Source organism: Equus asinus, chromosome 30, assembly GCF_041296235.1.
Source record: "Equus asinus isolate D_3611 breed Donkey chromosome 30, EquAss-T2T_v2, whole genome shotgun sequence".
Lineage (NCBI taxonomy): Eukaryota > Metazoa > Chordata > Mammalia > Perissodactyla > Equidae > Equus > Equus asinus.
The window spans coordinates 21777439-21793324 of NC_091819.1; the positions used below are offsets into that span (position 1 = coordinate 21777439).

The window sequence follows — 15886 nt, forward strand, 5'->3', positions numbered from 1 at the left end:
ATGTAAAACTATGAAACTTCTAGAAGAAAACATCAGAGAAAATTTTTGTGACCTTGGGCTAAGCAGGTTTCTTCAGTGTGACACCAAAAGAATAATCAGTAGAAGGAAAAATCTATCAATTGGATTTCATCAAAATTTAAAATTTGTGCTCTTCAAAAGACATTGTTAAGGAAAAAAAATATGAGCCACAGACTTGGAGAAAATATTTGCAAAGCATATATTTGATAAAGGGCTTGTATCCAGAATATATAAAGAACTCTCAAAATACAAAGCAGTAAAGAAATGGGCAAAAGATTTAAACAGACACTTCACTAAGGAAGATATATGGATAGGAAAAAAAACACATGCAAAGATGCTTAATTTCATTACTCATCAGGGAAATGCTAAAGTCCCAATGAGATACCACTGTATAGAATGAGTAGAATTAAAAAGATCATCCCAGGGGCCGCCCCGTGGCCGAGCGGTTGAGTTCACCCTTTCTGCTTCAGTGGCCCAGGGTTTTGCCAGTTCGGATCCTGGGCGCAGACATGGCACCACTCATCAGGCCATGCTGAGGCAGCACCCCACATGCCACAACTGGAAGGACCCACAACTAAAAATATACAACTATGTACTGGGGGGCTTTGGGAAGAAAAAGAAAAAAGAAAATCTTAAAAAAGAAAAAAAGATCATCCTGTGTTTTGGTGAGGATGTAGAGCAACTAAAACTCTCATACACTGCTGTAAAAATGTTACAATCACTTACAAAGTTTCTTAAAAGGTTTAAAATACACCTACCACATGATCCAGCTATTCCACTCCTATGTATTTACCCAAGAGAAAGGAAAGCTTATGTCCATACAAACACTTGCACTTGAATATTCATAGAAGCTTTATTTGTAACAGTGAAAAATAGGAAGCAACCCTGGTGCATATCTGGTGAATGATAAATATATGGTAAATCTATCCAGTGGAATACTACTCAGCAGTGAAAAGAAATGGACTATTGATATACGCAACAAGATGAAGGGATCTCAAAATAATTATGCTGAGTGAAAGAATTCAGACCAAAAAGAATACCAAAAAGAATTTATATAAAATTCTATAAAATGCAAATTAGTCCATAGTTTCAGAAAGTAGATCAGTGGTTGCTAGGGATGAGAGAGGTAGGTGTAGGAGGAAGAGATTACAAGAGGGTAATGGATGTGTTCATTACCTTGATGATGGTGATTGTTTCACAGGTATAAGCATATGTCAAGACATCAAATTTACACTTTAAATATGTGCAGTTTACTTATGTCAATTACACCTGAATAAAGCTATTGAAATATAAAGTAGATTTTAAAAGGAAGAAATATGGAGGTAAATAACAGAAGAGAAATGTAAACGAGTTACAAGTGGTTCCTTCTGAGGAGCCAGAGTTAGAGGATACACCAGTCTACTGGTTTTTAAATAAGCATTTTAGTATTAATTGGTTTTTAACTATTTTCCTATTACTTTAATAAATTAATAAATATACTAGTCAGAAAAAGATGTTATATCCACAAAATGAAATTTTCAGAAACTAGAAGAATGAAGAAAACCTATAATTACTAACATAAACCCTCTCTAAAAGACATTATTGGGTTTAAAACAAAAGCAAGTTACAGAACAATATGTAATATGGTTGTATATATGTGAATTATTAAAGATATTACATGTACATGTACATATGTGCAAAAATGTTTAAAGAAAGGAATGAAAGAATATACATACCAAAAAATTAGTATATTGTATAATAAATAAGACAAAATTGGATGAACAAGAATCTCAAATCTTTCCCCAAACTAAATATAATTAGATTTATATTTATTTATGTGACCCTCTATTAATTACTTGCTGTATGTCGGTGACTGATAATGACGTTTGATCTCAGTTTCTATTATATGACTCTTCTAGAGTATTTTATATATTTGGATTTGTATATATGTGTGATTTCATCATTGTAGGATCTTGTGGATACATGGGATAAAAACTTGACTCTCTTCTCTTACACTCTTGAGGAATGGATGAACTGTCAAAGAAATTGGCTTTATCTTGAACCAATTTTTCACTCTTTAGAAATACAAAGGTAAAAAAATTAAAATAGGCCATATGCAGGCAAAAAACTGCATACCAGGTAATTTATTTCTTGTAATCCTTGAGAGAGCATTTCTTTAATGCACACTCTAAAACAATCCTACCTATAGGAATAGGAGGATAGTCTACTGAATCATTATTGTGGTGTTTTTCTTTCATAAAAGATTGCAAGCATTATCTTTTTTTTTTTTTAAAAAAGCCTTATTTCTGAATTATTGATATAAAGCTATTAAGGACTGGGAAAGAAGTGTCAGATATGTCATTATAGTCCCTAAGCCACAATACTACATGTCTATTTAGTTCTGGAATATTAGTGTGGTTTTGGTATGAACAATAAACATGTTTCTTGGGGGTTTTTTTTACCCTGGATATGAATTTACTTTATTTTATTGAGGTCATAATAGCTTATAACATTGTGAGATTTCAGTTGCACAATATTTGTCAGTCACCAAATAAATGTGCCCCTTCACCCCTTATATCCAACCGTCTGGTAACAACTAATCTGTTCTCTTTGTCCATGTGTTAGTTTATCTTCCACAGATGAGTAGAATCCTACAGTATTTATCTTTCTCTCTCTGGCTTATTTTACTTAACATAATACCCTCAAGGTCCATCCATGTTGTGGCAAATGGCACAATTGTGTCTTTTTTTATGGCTGAGTAGTAGTCCTTTGTGTGTGTGTGTGTGTGTGTATATATATATATACATATATCACCTCTTCTCTATACAATCATCAGTTGATGGGCACTTGGGTTACTTCCACTTCTTGGCTATTGTAAATAATGCTGCAATGAACATAGGGGTGCATAAGTCTCTTTGAATTGTTGATTTCAAGTTCTTTGGATAAATACGAAGTAGTGGGATAGCTGGGTTGTATGATATTTCTATTTTTTTTTGGGGGGGGGAATCTCCATACTGTTTTCTATAGTGGCTGCACCAGTTGGCATTCCCACCAGCAGTGTATGAGGGTTCCCTTTTCTCCACATCCTCTCCAACATTTGTTATTTTTTGTCTTGGTGAATATAGCCATTCTAACAGGTGTAAGGTGATATCTTAGTATAGTTTTGATTTGCATTTCCATGATGATTAGTGATGTTGAACATCTCTTCATGTGCCAATTGGCCATCTGTATGTCTTCTTTGGAAAAATGTCTGCTTATATCCTCTGACCATTTTTTGATCGAGTTGATTGTTTTATTGTTGTTGAATTGTGCGAGTTGTGGGTTGTCTTTTCGTTTTGTTCATGGTTTCCTTTGCCTTGTAGGACCTCTTTAGTTTGATGAAGTCCCACTTGTTAATTTTTTCTTTTGTTTCCCTTGCCCAGGTAGACATGGTATTCGAAAAGATTCTTCTAAGACTGATGTCAAAGAGTGTACTGCCTATTTTATCTTCTAGGAGTTTATGGTTTCACGTCTTACCTCCAAGTCTTTGGTCTATTTTGAGTTCATTTTTCTGTATGGCAAAAGATAATGGTCTACTTTCATTCTTTTGAATGTGGCTGTCCAGTTTTCCCAACCATTTATTGAGGAGACTTTCCTTTCTCCATTGTATGTTCTTGGCTCCTTTGTCAAAGATTAGCTATCTATAGAGGAGTGGTTTTATTTCTGGGCTTCCAGTTCTGTTCCATTGATCTGTCTGTCTCTTTCTGTGCCAGTACCATACTGTTTTGATTACTATAGCTTTGTAGTATACTTTGAAGTCAGGGATTGTGATGCCTCCAGCTTTGTTCTTTTTTCTCAGGATTGCTTTAGCTATTTGGGGTCTTTTGTTGCCCCATATGAATTTTAGCATTCTTTGTTCTATTTCCATGAAGAATGTTATTGGGATTCTGATTGGATTTGCATTGAATCTGTAGATTCCTTTAGGTATGGACATTATAACTATGTTTATTCTTCCAATCCATGTGCATGGAAAGTCTTTCCATTTCTTTATGTCATCATCGATTTCTTTCAATAATGTCTTAACAGTTTTCAGTGTATAGGTCTTTCACCTCCTTGGTTGAATTTATTCCTATATATTTTATTCTTTTTGTTGTGATTGTAAATGGGATTCTATTCTTGAGTTCTTTTTCTGTTGTTTTTATTAGAGTATAGAAATGCAACTGATTTTTGTAAGTTAATTTTGTACCCTGCAACTTTGCAGTGGTTGTTATTTCTAATAGTTTTCTGATGGATTCTTTAGAGTTTTCTATATATAAAATAATGTCATCTCCAAACAGCGAGAGTTTCACTTCTTCATTGCCTATTTGGATACCTTTTATTTCTTTTTCTTGCCTAATTGCTCTGGCCAAAATCTCCAGGACTGTGTTGAATAAGAGTGGTTAGAGTGGGCACCCTTGTCTTGTTCCTGTTCTCAAAGGGATGGCTTTCAGTTTTTCCCCATTGAGTATGATGTTGGCTGTGGGTTTTTCATATGTGGCCTTTATTATATTGAGGTACTTTCCTTTTATACCCATTTTAATGAGAGTCTTTATCATAAATGGATGGTGGATCTTGTCAAATGCTTTCTCAGCATCTATTGAGATGATCATTGGTTTTTATTCCTCGTTTTGTTAATGTGGTGTATCACATTGATTGATTTGTGGATGTTGAACCATCCCTGTGTCCCTGGTATAAATTCCACTTGATCATGGTACATGATCCTTTTAATGTATTGCTGTATTTGATTTGCCAATGTTTTGTTGAAGATTTTTGCATCTATGTTCATTGATGATTTTGGCCTGTAATTCTCCTTCTTTGTGTTGTCCTTGTCTGGCTTTGGGATCAGGGTGATGTTGGCCTCATAAAGTGTGTTAGGAAGTGTTCCATTTTCTTCAACTTTTTGGAATGGTTCTAGAAGGATAGGTATTAAATCTTCATTGAATGTTTGGTAGAATTCTCCAGAGAAGCCATCTGGTCCTGGAATTTTATTTTTGGGGAGGCTTTTGATTACTGTTTCAGTCTCTTGACTTGTGATTTGTCTATTCAGATTATCTATTTCTTCTTCTTCTTTTGTTTTTGAGGAAGATTGGCCCTGAGCTAACATCTGTGCCCATCTTCCTCCATTTTATACATGGGATGCCTGCCACAGTATGGCTTGATAAGCAGTGCATAGGTCCATGCCCAGAATCTGAACCAGGAACCCCATGTCACCAAAGTGGAATGCATGAACCCAACTGCTGCGCCACCAGGCCAGCCCCAGATTGTCTATTTCTGCTTGATTCAGTTTTGGTATGTTGTATGAGTCTGAGAATTTATCCATTTCTTCTAGATTGTCCAATTTGTTGGCATATAGTTTTTCATACTATTCTATTTGTATTTCTGTGGTTTCCATTGTAATTTTTCCTCTTTTATTTACTTGAGCCTTCTTTCTTTCTTCCTTAGTCTGGCTAACAGTTTGTCAATATTGTTGATCCTGTCAAAGAACCAGCTCTTAGTTTCATTGATCCTTTATACTATTTTACTGGTTTCATTTTCATTTATTTCTGCTTTAATTTTTATTATTTCCCTCCTTCAGCTGACTTAGGGCTTTCTTTCTTCTTCTTCTTTGAATTCTGTTAGGTGTAGCTTAAGATTGCTTATTTCAGATTTTTCTTGTTTGTTAAGTTGGGCCTATGTTTGTCTCTATAGCTGAGATGTGTTTCCTGGAGGCAGCATATTGTTGGGTCTCGTTTTTTAATCCATCCCACAACTCTAAGTCTTTTGATTGGAGAATTCAATCTATTTACATTTAGAGTGATTATTGATACATGAGGGCTTAATGCTGGCATATTAGCATTCATTTTCTGGTTGTTCTGTATTTCCCTTGTTTCTCATCCTGTATATTTTGGACTACCAGTTCAGTTTGGTAGTTCTCTATGATGGTTTTCTCTTTATTTATCATTTGTGTCTCTGTTCTGGTTATTTGTTTAGTGGTTACCATGAGGTTTGTATAAAAATCTCATAGATGAGATGTTCCATTTTCTGATAGCCCCTTATTTCCCTAGACTAAGCCAATTCTTTCCCTTTCCTCTTCCCTGTCTAAGTTATTGTTGTCACAACTTATTCCATCTTGTGTTGTGAGTTTGTGGTTAAAATGAAGTGCATTTATTTATTTAGTTTGAGGAAGATTAGCCCTGGGCTAACATTTGCCATCAATCCGCCTCTATTTTGCTGAGAAAGATCGGCCCTGAGCTAACATCCGTGCCCATCTTCCTCTACTTTATACATGGGATGCCTGCCACAGCAGGGCTTGATAAGCGGTGCGTAGGTCTGTGTCTGGGATCCAAACTGGCTGCTGAAGCAGAGTGTGTGAACTTAACCACTACACCAACAGGCCGGCTCCTATATTTATTTTTGATATTTTCTTTCCCTGTATCTTAAATGTTGTAATTAAGTGTTTGCTAACCTGTTCTGATAGAGAGCTTTTATTTTCTGATTTTGTCTGCCTGTTTATCTCCCTGCTCAAGGCTTTGTAAACTCCTTCTCTTTTTTTCAGGAATGAGGGCCTTTATGAGCATTTCTTGTTGGGGGGATCTTGCGACAAGGAACTCCCTTAGCTCTTGTTTATATGGGAAAGTTTTTATTTCTCCATCATATCTGAAGGATATTTTTGCTGGATAGAGTATTCTTGGCTGGAAGTTTTTGTCTTTCAGAATTTTGAATATATCATTCCACTCTCTCCTAGCCTGTAAGGTTTCTGTTGAGAAATCCACTGAAAGCCTGATAGGAGTTCCTTTGTAGGTTATTTTCTTCTGGCTTGCTGCCCTTAATATTTTTTATTTGTCATTGACTTTTGCCAGTTTTATTACTGTATGCATTGGAGAAGATCTTTTTACATTGATATAATTAGGAGTTCTATTGGCTTCTTTTACTTGTATTTCTAGCTCCTTCCCCAGATTTGGGAAGTTCTCAGCTATTATTTCTTTGAACAAGCTTTCTGCTCCATTCTCCTTCTCTTCTCCCTCAGGAATACCTCTCATCCTTATGTTGTATTTCCTAATTCAGATATTTCTTGGAGAATTTCTTCATTTCTTTTTAGTCTTAGTTCTCTCTCCTCCAACTGAAGCATTTCTATATTTCTGCCCTCCAGACTGCTGATTCTGTCCTCCATAATATCAGCTCTGTTATTGAGCGAGTCCAGATCTTTCATCTCATCCATTGTGTTTTTCATCTCCAACATTTTTTATTGGTTTTTCTTTATAGTTTCAATCTCTTTTGTGAAGAATTCCCTCTGTTCATTAATTATATTCGTGATTTCATTGAACTCTATTTCTGTATTTTCTTAACTGGTTGAGTTTTGTTATGACAACTATTTTTAATTCTCTGTCATTTAGATTGTAAATTTCAGTGCCTTCAGGATTGATTTCTGGGTGCTTGTCATTTTCCTTCTGGTCTGGAGTATTAATATACCTCTTCATACTATTTGATGGAGTGAATTTGTGTCTTTGCATGGTGATAGTGTATGGTCACAGCTTCCACCTGCCACCACTGGGGGCGGGGTCCAGAGCTGTGTCTTCTGAGCCCACCGTGACCTTTGGCATTTGTGCCTGTCCTTAGAATCTATGCTGACGGGTCTGTCTGCGATTTCCTACTCACTTGCTCACAGCTACTGCTTTTCTAACCTACACCATGTGCTCTGGCCAACTGGCTGAGCTGGAGCACTGGGTAGGGGGAGGGGTGTTTTCTTTCGCCTGCACATTTCCGGGGCATTCTCACTCTGCCCTTGCTATCTGCTCTCCTGTGGTACTGGCTTGATGAAGACACCCCCACAATAGCTTAGCCACCTCTGTGTGGGGCTTTCCCATGGGCTGTGAGGGAACTTGGAGAGTGAAGGTGTTCCTGCAGAGATCCACCCCTTCCCCTCTTTTCTCAGAGTAGCTCATGGTCTGGCACCCTCAGTCACTGCCATTAGAGAAGGAGAGGAGGTCCTCTTACCTCCTTCCACTTCCTCTGGGAGTCCAGCATCTCCATCTTCAGATGTATGGTTGCATGGGTTCTTCAGACACCTTTTGTATTGTGTGAATGTCCTCTGTTGGTTTATGAATGTCCTTTTCATCGTATCTTAGAGGGGAGAGTCTAAGGGAAGAGCTCACTGTGCCATGAAGTTGACGTTACTCATAAACATGTTTTTAATAGCATTCATACATTAATGATAGTTTTTTACTTTGGATCATGTGAAAGAATAGAGGTCCTAGACAATTGCTGAAATTTTTGCCTTTTCTTTCTATTCATAGCATTCAAATTAATTGGTCTCTTTTTAAAGCGATTGGTCTTAAGAGTGCTTAAGTTGAGACATACGTATTTAAGAGAATTTAACCTACTGACAGTAAATCACACAAGCTAGTGTAGGAGCCATTCTGAAATAAGGTAGGAAGTCATGGAGTGTAATTGTTAGGCATATTACGCAGACAATAGAAGACCTTGAATATTAGGTTAAATATTTTGAACTTTATTTTAGGGGCAAAGGCGAGTTATTTGAGGTTTACAAAATAGAATGAGTAGGTGTTTAGATAGGAGTATTGCTTTGTAGGGAACAACATCCATTTTTGTTATACACATCTATTTCTTGTCCTGTGAATGTTTTAGATTCTTCTATTAGTCTATGGTTATTCTGATAGTCCTCAAAGGTCAAAGCACATACCTAAGAAATATAGCCTTAAATTCAAATTTTAATACTACTTTTTTACTAAATATTTCTTAATTTATGGAGAGGTAAGACTCCTAGGTAGGGGGTTCAAAATGTCACCAGGTGTTCTTTTACAGGATTTGTTATGAAGTTGAAAAGGGGGCTTTTAATTACGGGATGCAGAAGGCTTCTGTATATAGTTGTAAAGACAAGAAATAATAGGTGTCTATTGGACCTGCCTCCATATAGTGGCTAACGAAGGACAATGGGCCCTAATACAAGGGTGAAAATGTGAAAAAGAGGAAAGGGAAGAGAGATTCATTAAAGGAAAGAATTCTTTCTTTTTTTTTAAATTGGCACCTGCGCTAACAACTGTTGCCAATCTATTTTTTTTCTTTCTGCTTTTTCTCCCCAAATCCCCCCAGTACATATTTGTATATTTTAGTTGTGGCACATGGGACACTGTCTCAATGTGGCCTGATGAGTGGTTCCATGTCCACGCCCAGGATCTGAACCAGCGAAATCCTGGGCCGCCACAGCAGAGCATGCGGACTTAACTACTAGGCCATGGGGCCAGCCCCAAAAGGAAAGAATTCTTTAAAGGGAATTTGTGAGAACAGAGGATGCTGTGTCATTTACCCTTAATCTAAACTAACTATGAATTGCACTAGAAACTCCCAGAGACAATGGGAGGGTGCTTAACAGAAGGGGAGATTGAAGTCTCTTCCCATAATAGGATTTTTGCTAAGCTGTAGAAATTTGTAGGTAAAATTTGTAAGCTGTAGAAATTTCCTCACCAAGGTGGGGAATGCGATAATGGTGGGAGGGCTCTTGGAAAAGCTTGACATGTGTTGCCTCTTCTCTGGAGAATTTTGAATCAGCCTTTAATAGTAGAGCAAAGAAGTGCAAGAATACATGGTTATCTTGGACCACTTGTTCTCAACAAGAGGTGATTTTGCCCTCCTAGGGACATTTGGCAATGTCTGAAGACATTTTTGATTGTCACAACTTTGGGGGATACTACTAGCATCTAGTGAATAGAGGATATTAAACATCCTACAATGCACAGGAAAGCACTCCACCCCCCAGCAAAGAATTACCTGGCCAAAAATGTCAGTAGTGTTCATGTTGAGAATCCTGACTCAGACCAAGGAGATACGGTAGAAGTTTCCATCTTGAAAGATCTCCACTCAAAATGCTTGCTGGCCAGAACAAGGGAATCCCAGAAGTATACTACTTAAAGCAATAGTGAAGAATGGTTGTAAGAGGTCAGCTGGAGAGAGCCAGGGAATCCTGCAATGTAGAAGCTCCTGCTACTGGGACTCTAAAGACCCCAGTGATATACCCTGTGGATAACTGCTCTGACAGAGGGCATTTAAGAGGTAAAAGAGAAAAAAATAACACCAGGTGAAGTTTTTTTTAAAAAAAGCCTTTTTCTCTAATTTCTTCTCTACCTCATCCTCCAAGCCTTGAGGAACTTGAATCAGGTTGAGGCTGGGGTGAGATGGGAGTGGGAAATGTAGGTGAGCAGAGAAAGTGAAAGAACTAGAGCATACAACTTTTGAAAATCCTTCCCTCATTCAACTCCAACAGTAGCAGCAACAAGACTCAAATTAATATATCAGTGGATTATCATGCCATCTGTGGGTTTTGCTTCCCTTTTCCAAGGGGAGAAAATGATGATAATATTCTATAAAGGAAAATTTCTATACCTATGCTGAACCTACTTTACATTTCCTCATCCTTTAAGATTAGATAGTTATTAATAGAACTTGGATTTTTTTATACACACTTCTATACTCTCGCTCCTCAGCCGAATGCCCCCTCTGCAATTCTCTTCATGTGAAAGCACTATTCCTCCTTTGAAATGCAGATCAAATAGCTTCTTCAAGAAGCTCTCCCCAGATCCCATTTCCTCTCTAGAATTTCAGTAGCCCTTTGTTTTATTACATTTCCTAGGACACAAATCGCTTCTACTCACTTATGTCAAACTTGTATACATCTATTTATTCCTCTCACTAAGTATAATGTTGTTAAATGAGGGATGCATGTCTAATGTATCCTAGTGTTTCCTACCACGTACATCACTTGTACATAACACCCTCGTGAAAAATATAATGAATGATCATCAAAAAAAGCATATCAAAACATTTTTAAATTGAACAGTATTCTGTGGCAAATGCATTTAGATTATAAATTTTAATTACAGTACCTTCAAAAAATAAAATTATCTCTAACATTCTTTCTAAAGGCAGCTACCAGAAGAAGCAAAACTCTTCTCTCAAGTGATTTCCACGTGGAAAGAAATAATGTTAAAAGTACAAAACAAACTGGATGTTTTGCGAATAACCACCTCTGCAGGAGTCCTTGAAATTCTGCAAAATTGCAATAAATATATTGACTATATAAAGAAAAGTCTTGAGGTAAAACTACAGCAATCCTAAAATGGAGAATCATTTAATCTACAAAATATTGTGTAATGCACTACAGACACTAATTCCAATGCGATTTTCTTCTTTACTCTAGCTGCCAACAATATTTCAAACTCTCACCATCTATAGGGTTAATGAAAATGCTATCAAAAGGAGAAAAAAGTAAAAAGTAAATGTACCAATCTAAATGACCTTAGGCAAAGTACCAAATTTGTGTGCATATGTGTGTGAGGAAGATTGGCCCTGAGCTAACATCTGTTGCCAATCTTCCTCTTTTTTTGGCTTGAGGAAGACTGTTGCTAAGTTAACATCCGTGCCAATCTTCCCCTATTTTATGTGGGATGCCACCACAGTGTGGCTTAATGACTAGTGCTAGGTCTGCACCTGGGATCCGAACCTGCGAACCCTGGGCTGCCAAAGCAGAGCACACAAACTTAACCACTACGCCACCAAGCTCACCCCGGTACCAAATTTTTAAGTGCGTAAGTTTCTTTATCTGTAAATTGGGAATAAATTAAATTTAAATTGGAACAGTGCCAACCTTGAGGGGCTTTGTGCCAAAGGAAATAATGCATTTAAAGTGTTTAAAGCACATGAGCTGTCACAAAGTAGTTAATGAATGTTATTTATATTAGCACTACTATTATTATTAAGTTGATAAAATCTGCAAAAGTTGAAATTGAATATTTTGATGATTTTATAAATTAAATTATTGATTCCATATATTTATACATTGTCAGAACATTAAATTGTCAGCTAGACATACACATCTTTTAATACTGGGTTTTAAAATTTGAGATTCATGGTGAACATATTCACTTCACTTCATAAGCCATGAGTTTTTTCCAGCCATTCATCTCTTTTCCCTGTTGAACACAAGTCTCAGTGGTTGTGATGACCACTGAGATGACCCCTCCAGAATACCCACATATGGCAGTTACAGCCTATAGAAAGTTCTCTGCCCAGGAAGACCCTCTGCTATATAAATCCATGAGCTGGGGAAGTCATGAGGGGCTGCACCCAGAGTTATCTGGTTAATAATAGCCAGTTTACTGGGAGCTCACTGAGATAAGCCTTGTAATTATTTCTAGCATATCTTTGGACTAAACATCATTACCGACCAGTAATTTTCCATTTACTCATGTATTGAGCACCTACTTTATACCAGGCACTGCTGCAGATGCTTGGACTACAGAGATAAAAGACATATTCTCTATTATTACCAAATCCCAAATCTATTACAGGAAACAAAAAGAATAAAGAGATATTACAATGTGATGTATGCTATGATAGGTTGGATAGTATGACCATATCGAAGACGAGAAATTAACCCAGTCTGGGGGAAGTGATAATTGAAAGTGTATGAGTTAGCCAGGTAAAGGAGTCAGAGGGTAGGTGGGTGTGTGGGAAGAGCATCCTAGGCAAGGGGGAAAAGTACAGATATGGAGCCAAGCAAGTATGGCACATTCTGGAGTTGTAAACAAGATGGTACAGATGGAACATTGATTGCAGATGGGAAAGTGGTTAAAGATGAGATTCTCCAGGGACACGGGAAGATGATGAAGGGCCTTGCATATCACAATGAATTTTGACTTTATTGAGTAGCCACTGAAGGACTTTAAACAGGAGAGTGAAATGATTTAATTTAGAAATATCTCCCTGGAAGGAGGCATAGAGTACATATAGAGTGGGGGCAGTGAGGATAGATACAAAGAAACTAGTCGAAAGACTAAAAATATTGGGGGAACTAAAGTAAGATCATGGTAAGGATGAAAGACGGTGGAGCCAGGAGCTTCTGATAGGTAAGTAGAAGATAAAAGACAGAGGTCCAAGATTGTGCCTGGATTTCTGGCTTGACCAACAAAGTAGAAAATGATCACACTACAGAGATAGGAACTAGAGGAGGGGGCCTGTGTGGAAACATGTAAGTTTGTACATATTGAAAATCTAATACTTGCAGGATAATCAAATGAACATCTTCAATCAGCAATTGGGTATATAGATCTAGCGCAGAGGGAAGTGACCTGAGCCAAAGAACAAGTGGATATGTATCAAATAGCTCAGGAAGGACATAATGGGTAGAAAGAGTGATGAGGATGGAACTCAACAGGTGTCAACATTAAAGTGTAGGGGACAAAGGGTGATGTTGAAGGCAAATGATAAGAAAAGTGGCTGAGGGATGAAGAAAAACAGCAGAATGAAATCCCAAAAGTCAAAATGAAGGACAGAGTCAACAGAGACAAATTCTATGGAAATATCATGTAACAAGAAGACTGAAAAGCTCCAGTAAATTTGGTAACAGTGGGGGCTGGATAGCAGAGCCATTTATTTACTGAGAGATGAATAATTAAAGATTTTGAGTTTATAGACTATCTTTTCAAGAACTTTGACTGTGGAGAGAAGCTGGGCAAGTAGACAGTAGCTAGAGGAGAACAAAAGGAGAGAGAGCATTTCATATATATATATACACACACACACACATTTTTTTTGTGGTGAGGAAGATTTTCCCTGAGCTAACATCTGCTGCCAATCCTCTTTTTTTTCTCTGCTTGAGAAAGATTAGCCCTGAGCTAACATCCGTGCCAATCTTCCTCTATTTTGTATGTGGGATGACTCCATGGCATGGCTGACAAGTGGAGCAGGTCTGTGCCCAGAATGCGAACTCATGAACCTGGGCCTCCATAGCGGAGCGCATGGAACTTTTAACCACTCAGCCGAGGGGCTGGCCCCTCTTATATATTTTTTTAATGAGAGAAATTTAAGAGAGAAGCCTGTTGCAAAGGAGAGTTTGAAGATATAGGAGAGTGATAAATAAAACAAGGATAGCTTAGCCTGGCATAAGTGAATGGGTGTCTCTTCCTCTGTAAAGAAGGAAAAGAGTTAAGACTGGTGTGAATGCAGCTAAGTTGTGGGGAGGGATGGAAATACAGGAATTCTCTGTACAGTAGAATATGAAGTGAACTGCTGAAATGACAGCTTATTCTCTAAGAGGATAGGGAAATAAGAGCAGAAAGTTGACAGCATGGGAAAGTAATGCTGATAATATCAAAATACAGTGCTTTATTAATGATCAATAATACAATTGTATGTGTGGCTCTGTGTGTGTGCCTGTGTGTGTAAGGGGAGATCTGTTGGTTTGTTTTTATTTTTGTTTTGGTTTTCATTTGTTTTAGTTTTGCTTTATTAAAATTTTTTAGCAGTTTAAATATAGCTTTCATTGAGCATGGAATGTTATTTTGACTGATACTACTATGTATACTGTAACCTTAATATTGTGGCTTTTGTATGTAAATGTAGGCCCAAATGAGGATGTGATTCATATCATGATTAAATATATATTCTGAATTGCATTTCTTTTGGTTCTGGACAGGACTACCTTGAAATTAAAAGAATGATTTTTCCAAGATTTTACTTTCTTAGCAATGCTGAACTTCTTGATATGCTAGCTAATAGCAGAAATACTGGGTCTGTACAGGTAATATCATTATTCTCTGCTCAGCAGTATTATTTCCCAACCAGGTGAGAATTTTATAATGTTATTGACATTTGTTTCTGGTCTACAGCCTCATCTTATGAAATGTTTTGAAAATATAAAACAATTATTGATATGGAAACAAGAAATTGGCCCTCCCGCTGTGATAATGCTCATATCTGCTGAAGGAGAAGCTCTTGTGCTGCCAAAGTATGATGTATATGTTACAAACTAAGTATTTAGACTCCAAAAAACTTCATTACTTACAACCTCCGCTTGTAAATTTCTAGTATTCCATAGATGTTTGCTAAGCAACTATTTCTTCAATGATAATGTACTTACGCAGAATTTTACTTTTCTGTATCTTTAGTTAATAATATCCTGAATGCCAACACAAGGTCTTATTATACGACCACAGATAGGAAGGAAATTTGCTATTTGCTTGGGGCTGTTGATGCTGCTCCCACGGCTGCTTCTACTGACCTCTCATTTTGTCATGAATGGCTCTCAGGCAATTGTAATAAGCTAGGTCCTTCCATTACCCTGGTCCAATTTGCCAGCCATGGCAAGGGCTCACTAACCTTTGGCGTGAGGTTCCTGATATAAGTTGATTAAAAAATGCTGCCCCCTAAGCCTTCCCATACCCCAAAACCTTCCCATACCCCAAAACCCCTAACCTGACCCTGACCTAGGCTTGCTGTTTAATAAAAGATCCAATGAGGAATCCAAAAATGCTTTGTAATATATCTATTTTGTAAATTCATATTTTACTGGAACCTCTTATGATATTGTAAATAATTTTGTAAATTCATAGTTTTGATGTTAGAATTTCCTAAAGCTAGTTGATATATTTTCTGCATAGTTTTCCAAATTAAGATCTAGGAAAACCCAAAGATATCATAGAATTATAGTCCTTTGGCTCGTGAATATTATAAGTGTAGAAAGCTTAGCCTACAGGCTTATCAAAGGAATGAAACATGAATAAAAATAATTCTTCATAATATTATTTTTGAAAAAATTACAGGAAAATTCGTGTAAGAAGTGCTGTAGAACACTGGCTGGTAAATGTAGAGAAAAGCATGTTTGATGTGCTAAAAAAGTAAGTACAATTTTCAAATCCTAAAATTATGTTATATATGTATATTTAAACTTGGTTGATTATCCACTAATCTAAGTGAAAAGTATCTAGAGAAACAGATGGAGTAAAGTCCTTTATGAAATGGGTTTTGATATAACGTGATGGCACATGATTAAATGGAGAATAACCGTTTATACAGTGTAGATGTCAGTTTGAGAGTGTAA

At 36.9% G+C, this 15886-nt stretch overlaps 1 protein-coding gene and 1 long non-coding RNA gene across 3 annotated transcripts in view; one reads left to right on the forward strand and one right to left on the reverse strand.

Moving 5' to 3' along the window:
* Positions 1 to 15886, forward strand: part of DNAH14 (dynein axonemal heavy chain 14) — a 396896-nt gene that overhangs the window by 129759 nt on the left and 251251 nt on the right. Inside the window, exons 21-25 of the mRNA XM_070501636.1 lie at positions 1967 to 2088; positions 10932 to 11103; positions 14483 to 14587; positions 14676 to 14794; positions 15609 to 15683. Coding sequence (XP_070357737.1) covers positions 1967 to 2088; positions 10932 to 11103; positions 14483 to 14587; positions 14676 to 14794; positions 15609 to 15683 — 593 coding nt within the window. The remainder of the gene's footprint in view (positions 1 to 1966; positions 2089 to 10931; positions 11104 to 14482; positions 14588 to 14675; positions 14795 to 15608; positions 15684 to 15886) is intronic.
* Positions 1 to 15886, reverse strand: part of LOC123282209 (uncharacterized) — a 143394-nt gene that overhangs the window by 91732 nt on the left and 35776 nt on the right. The gene's annotated exons all lie outside the window — the stretch shown is intronic.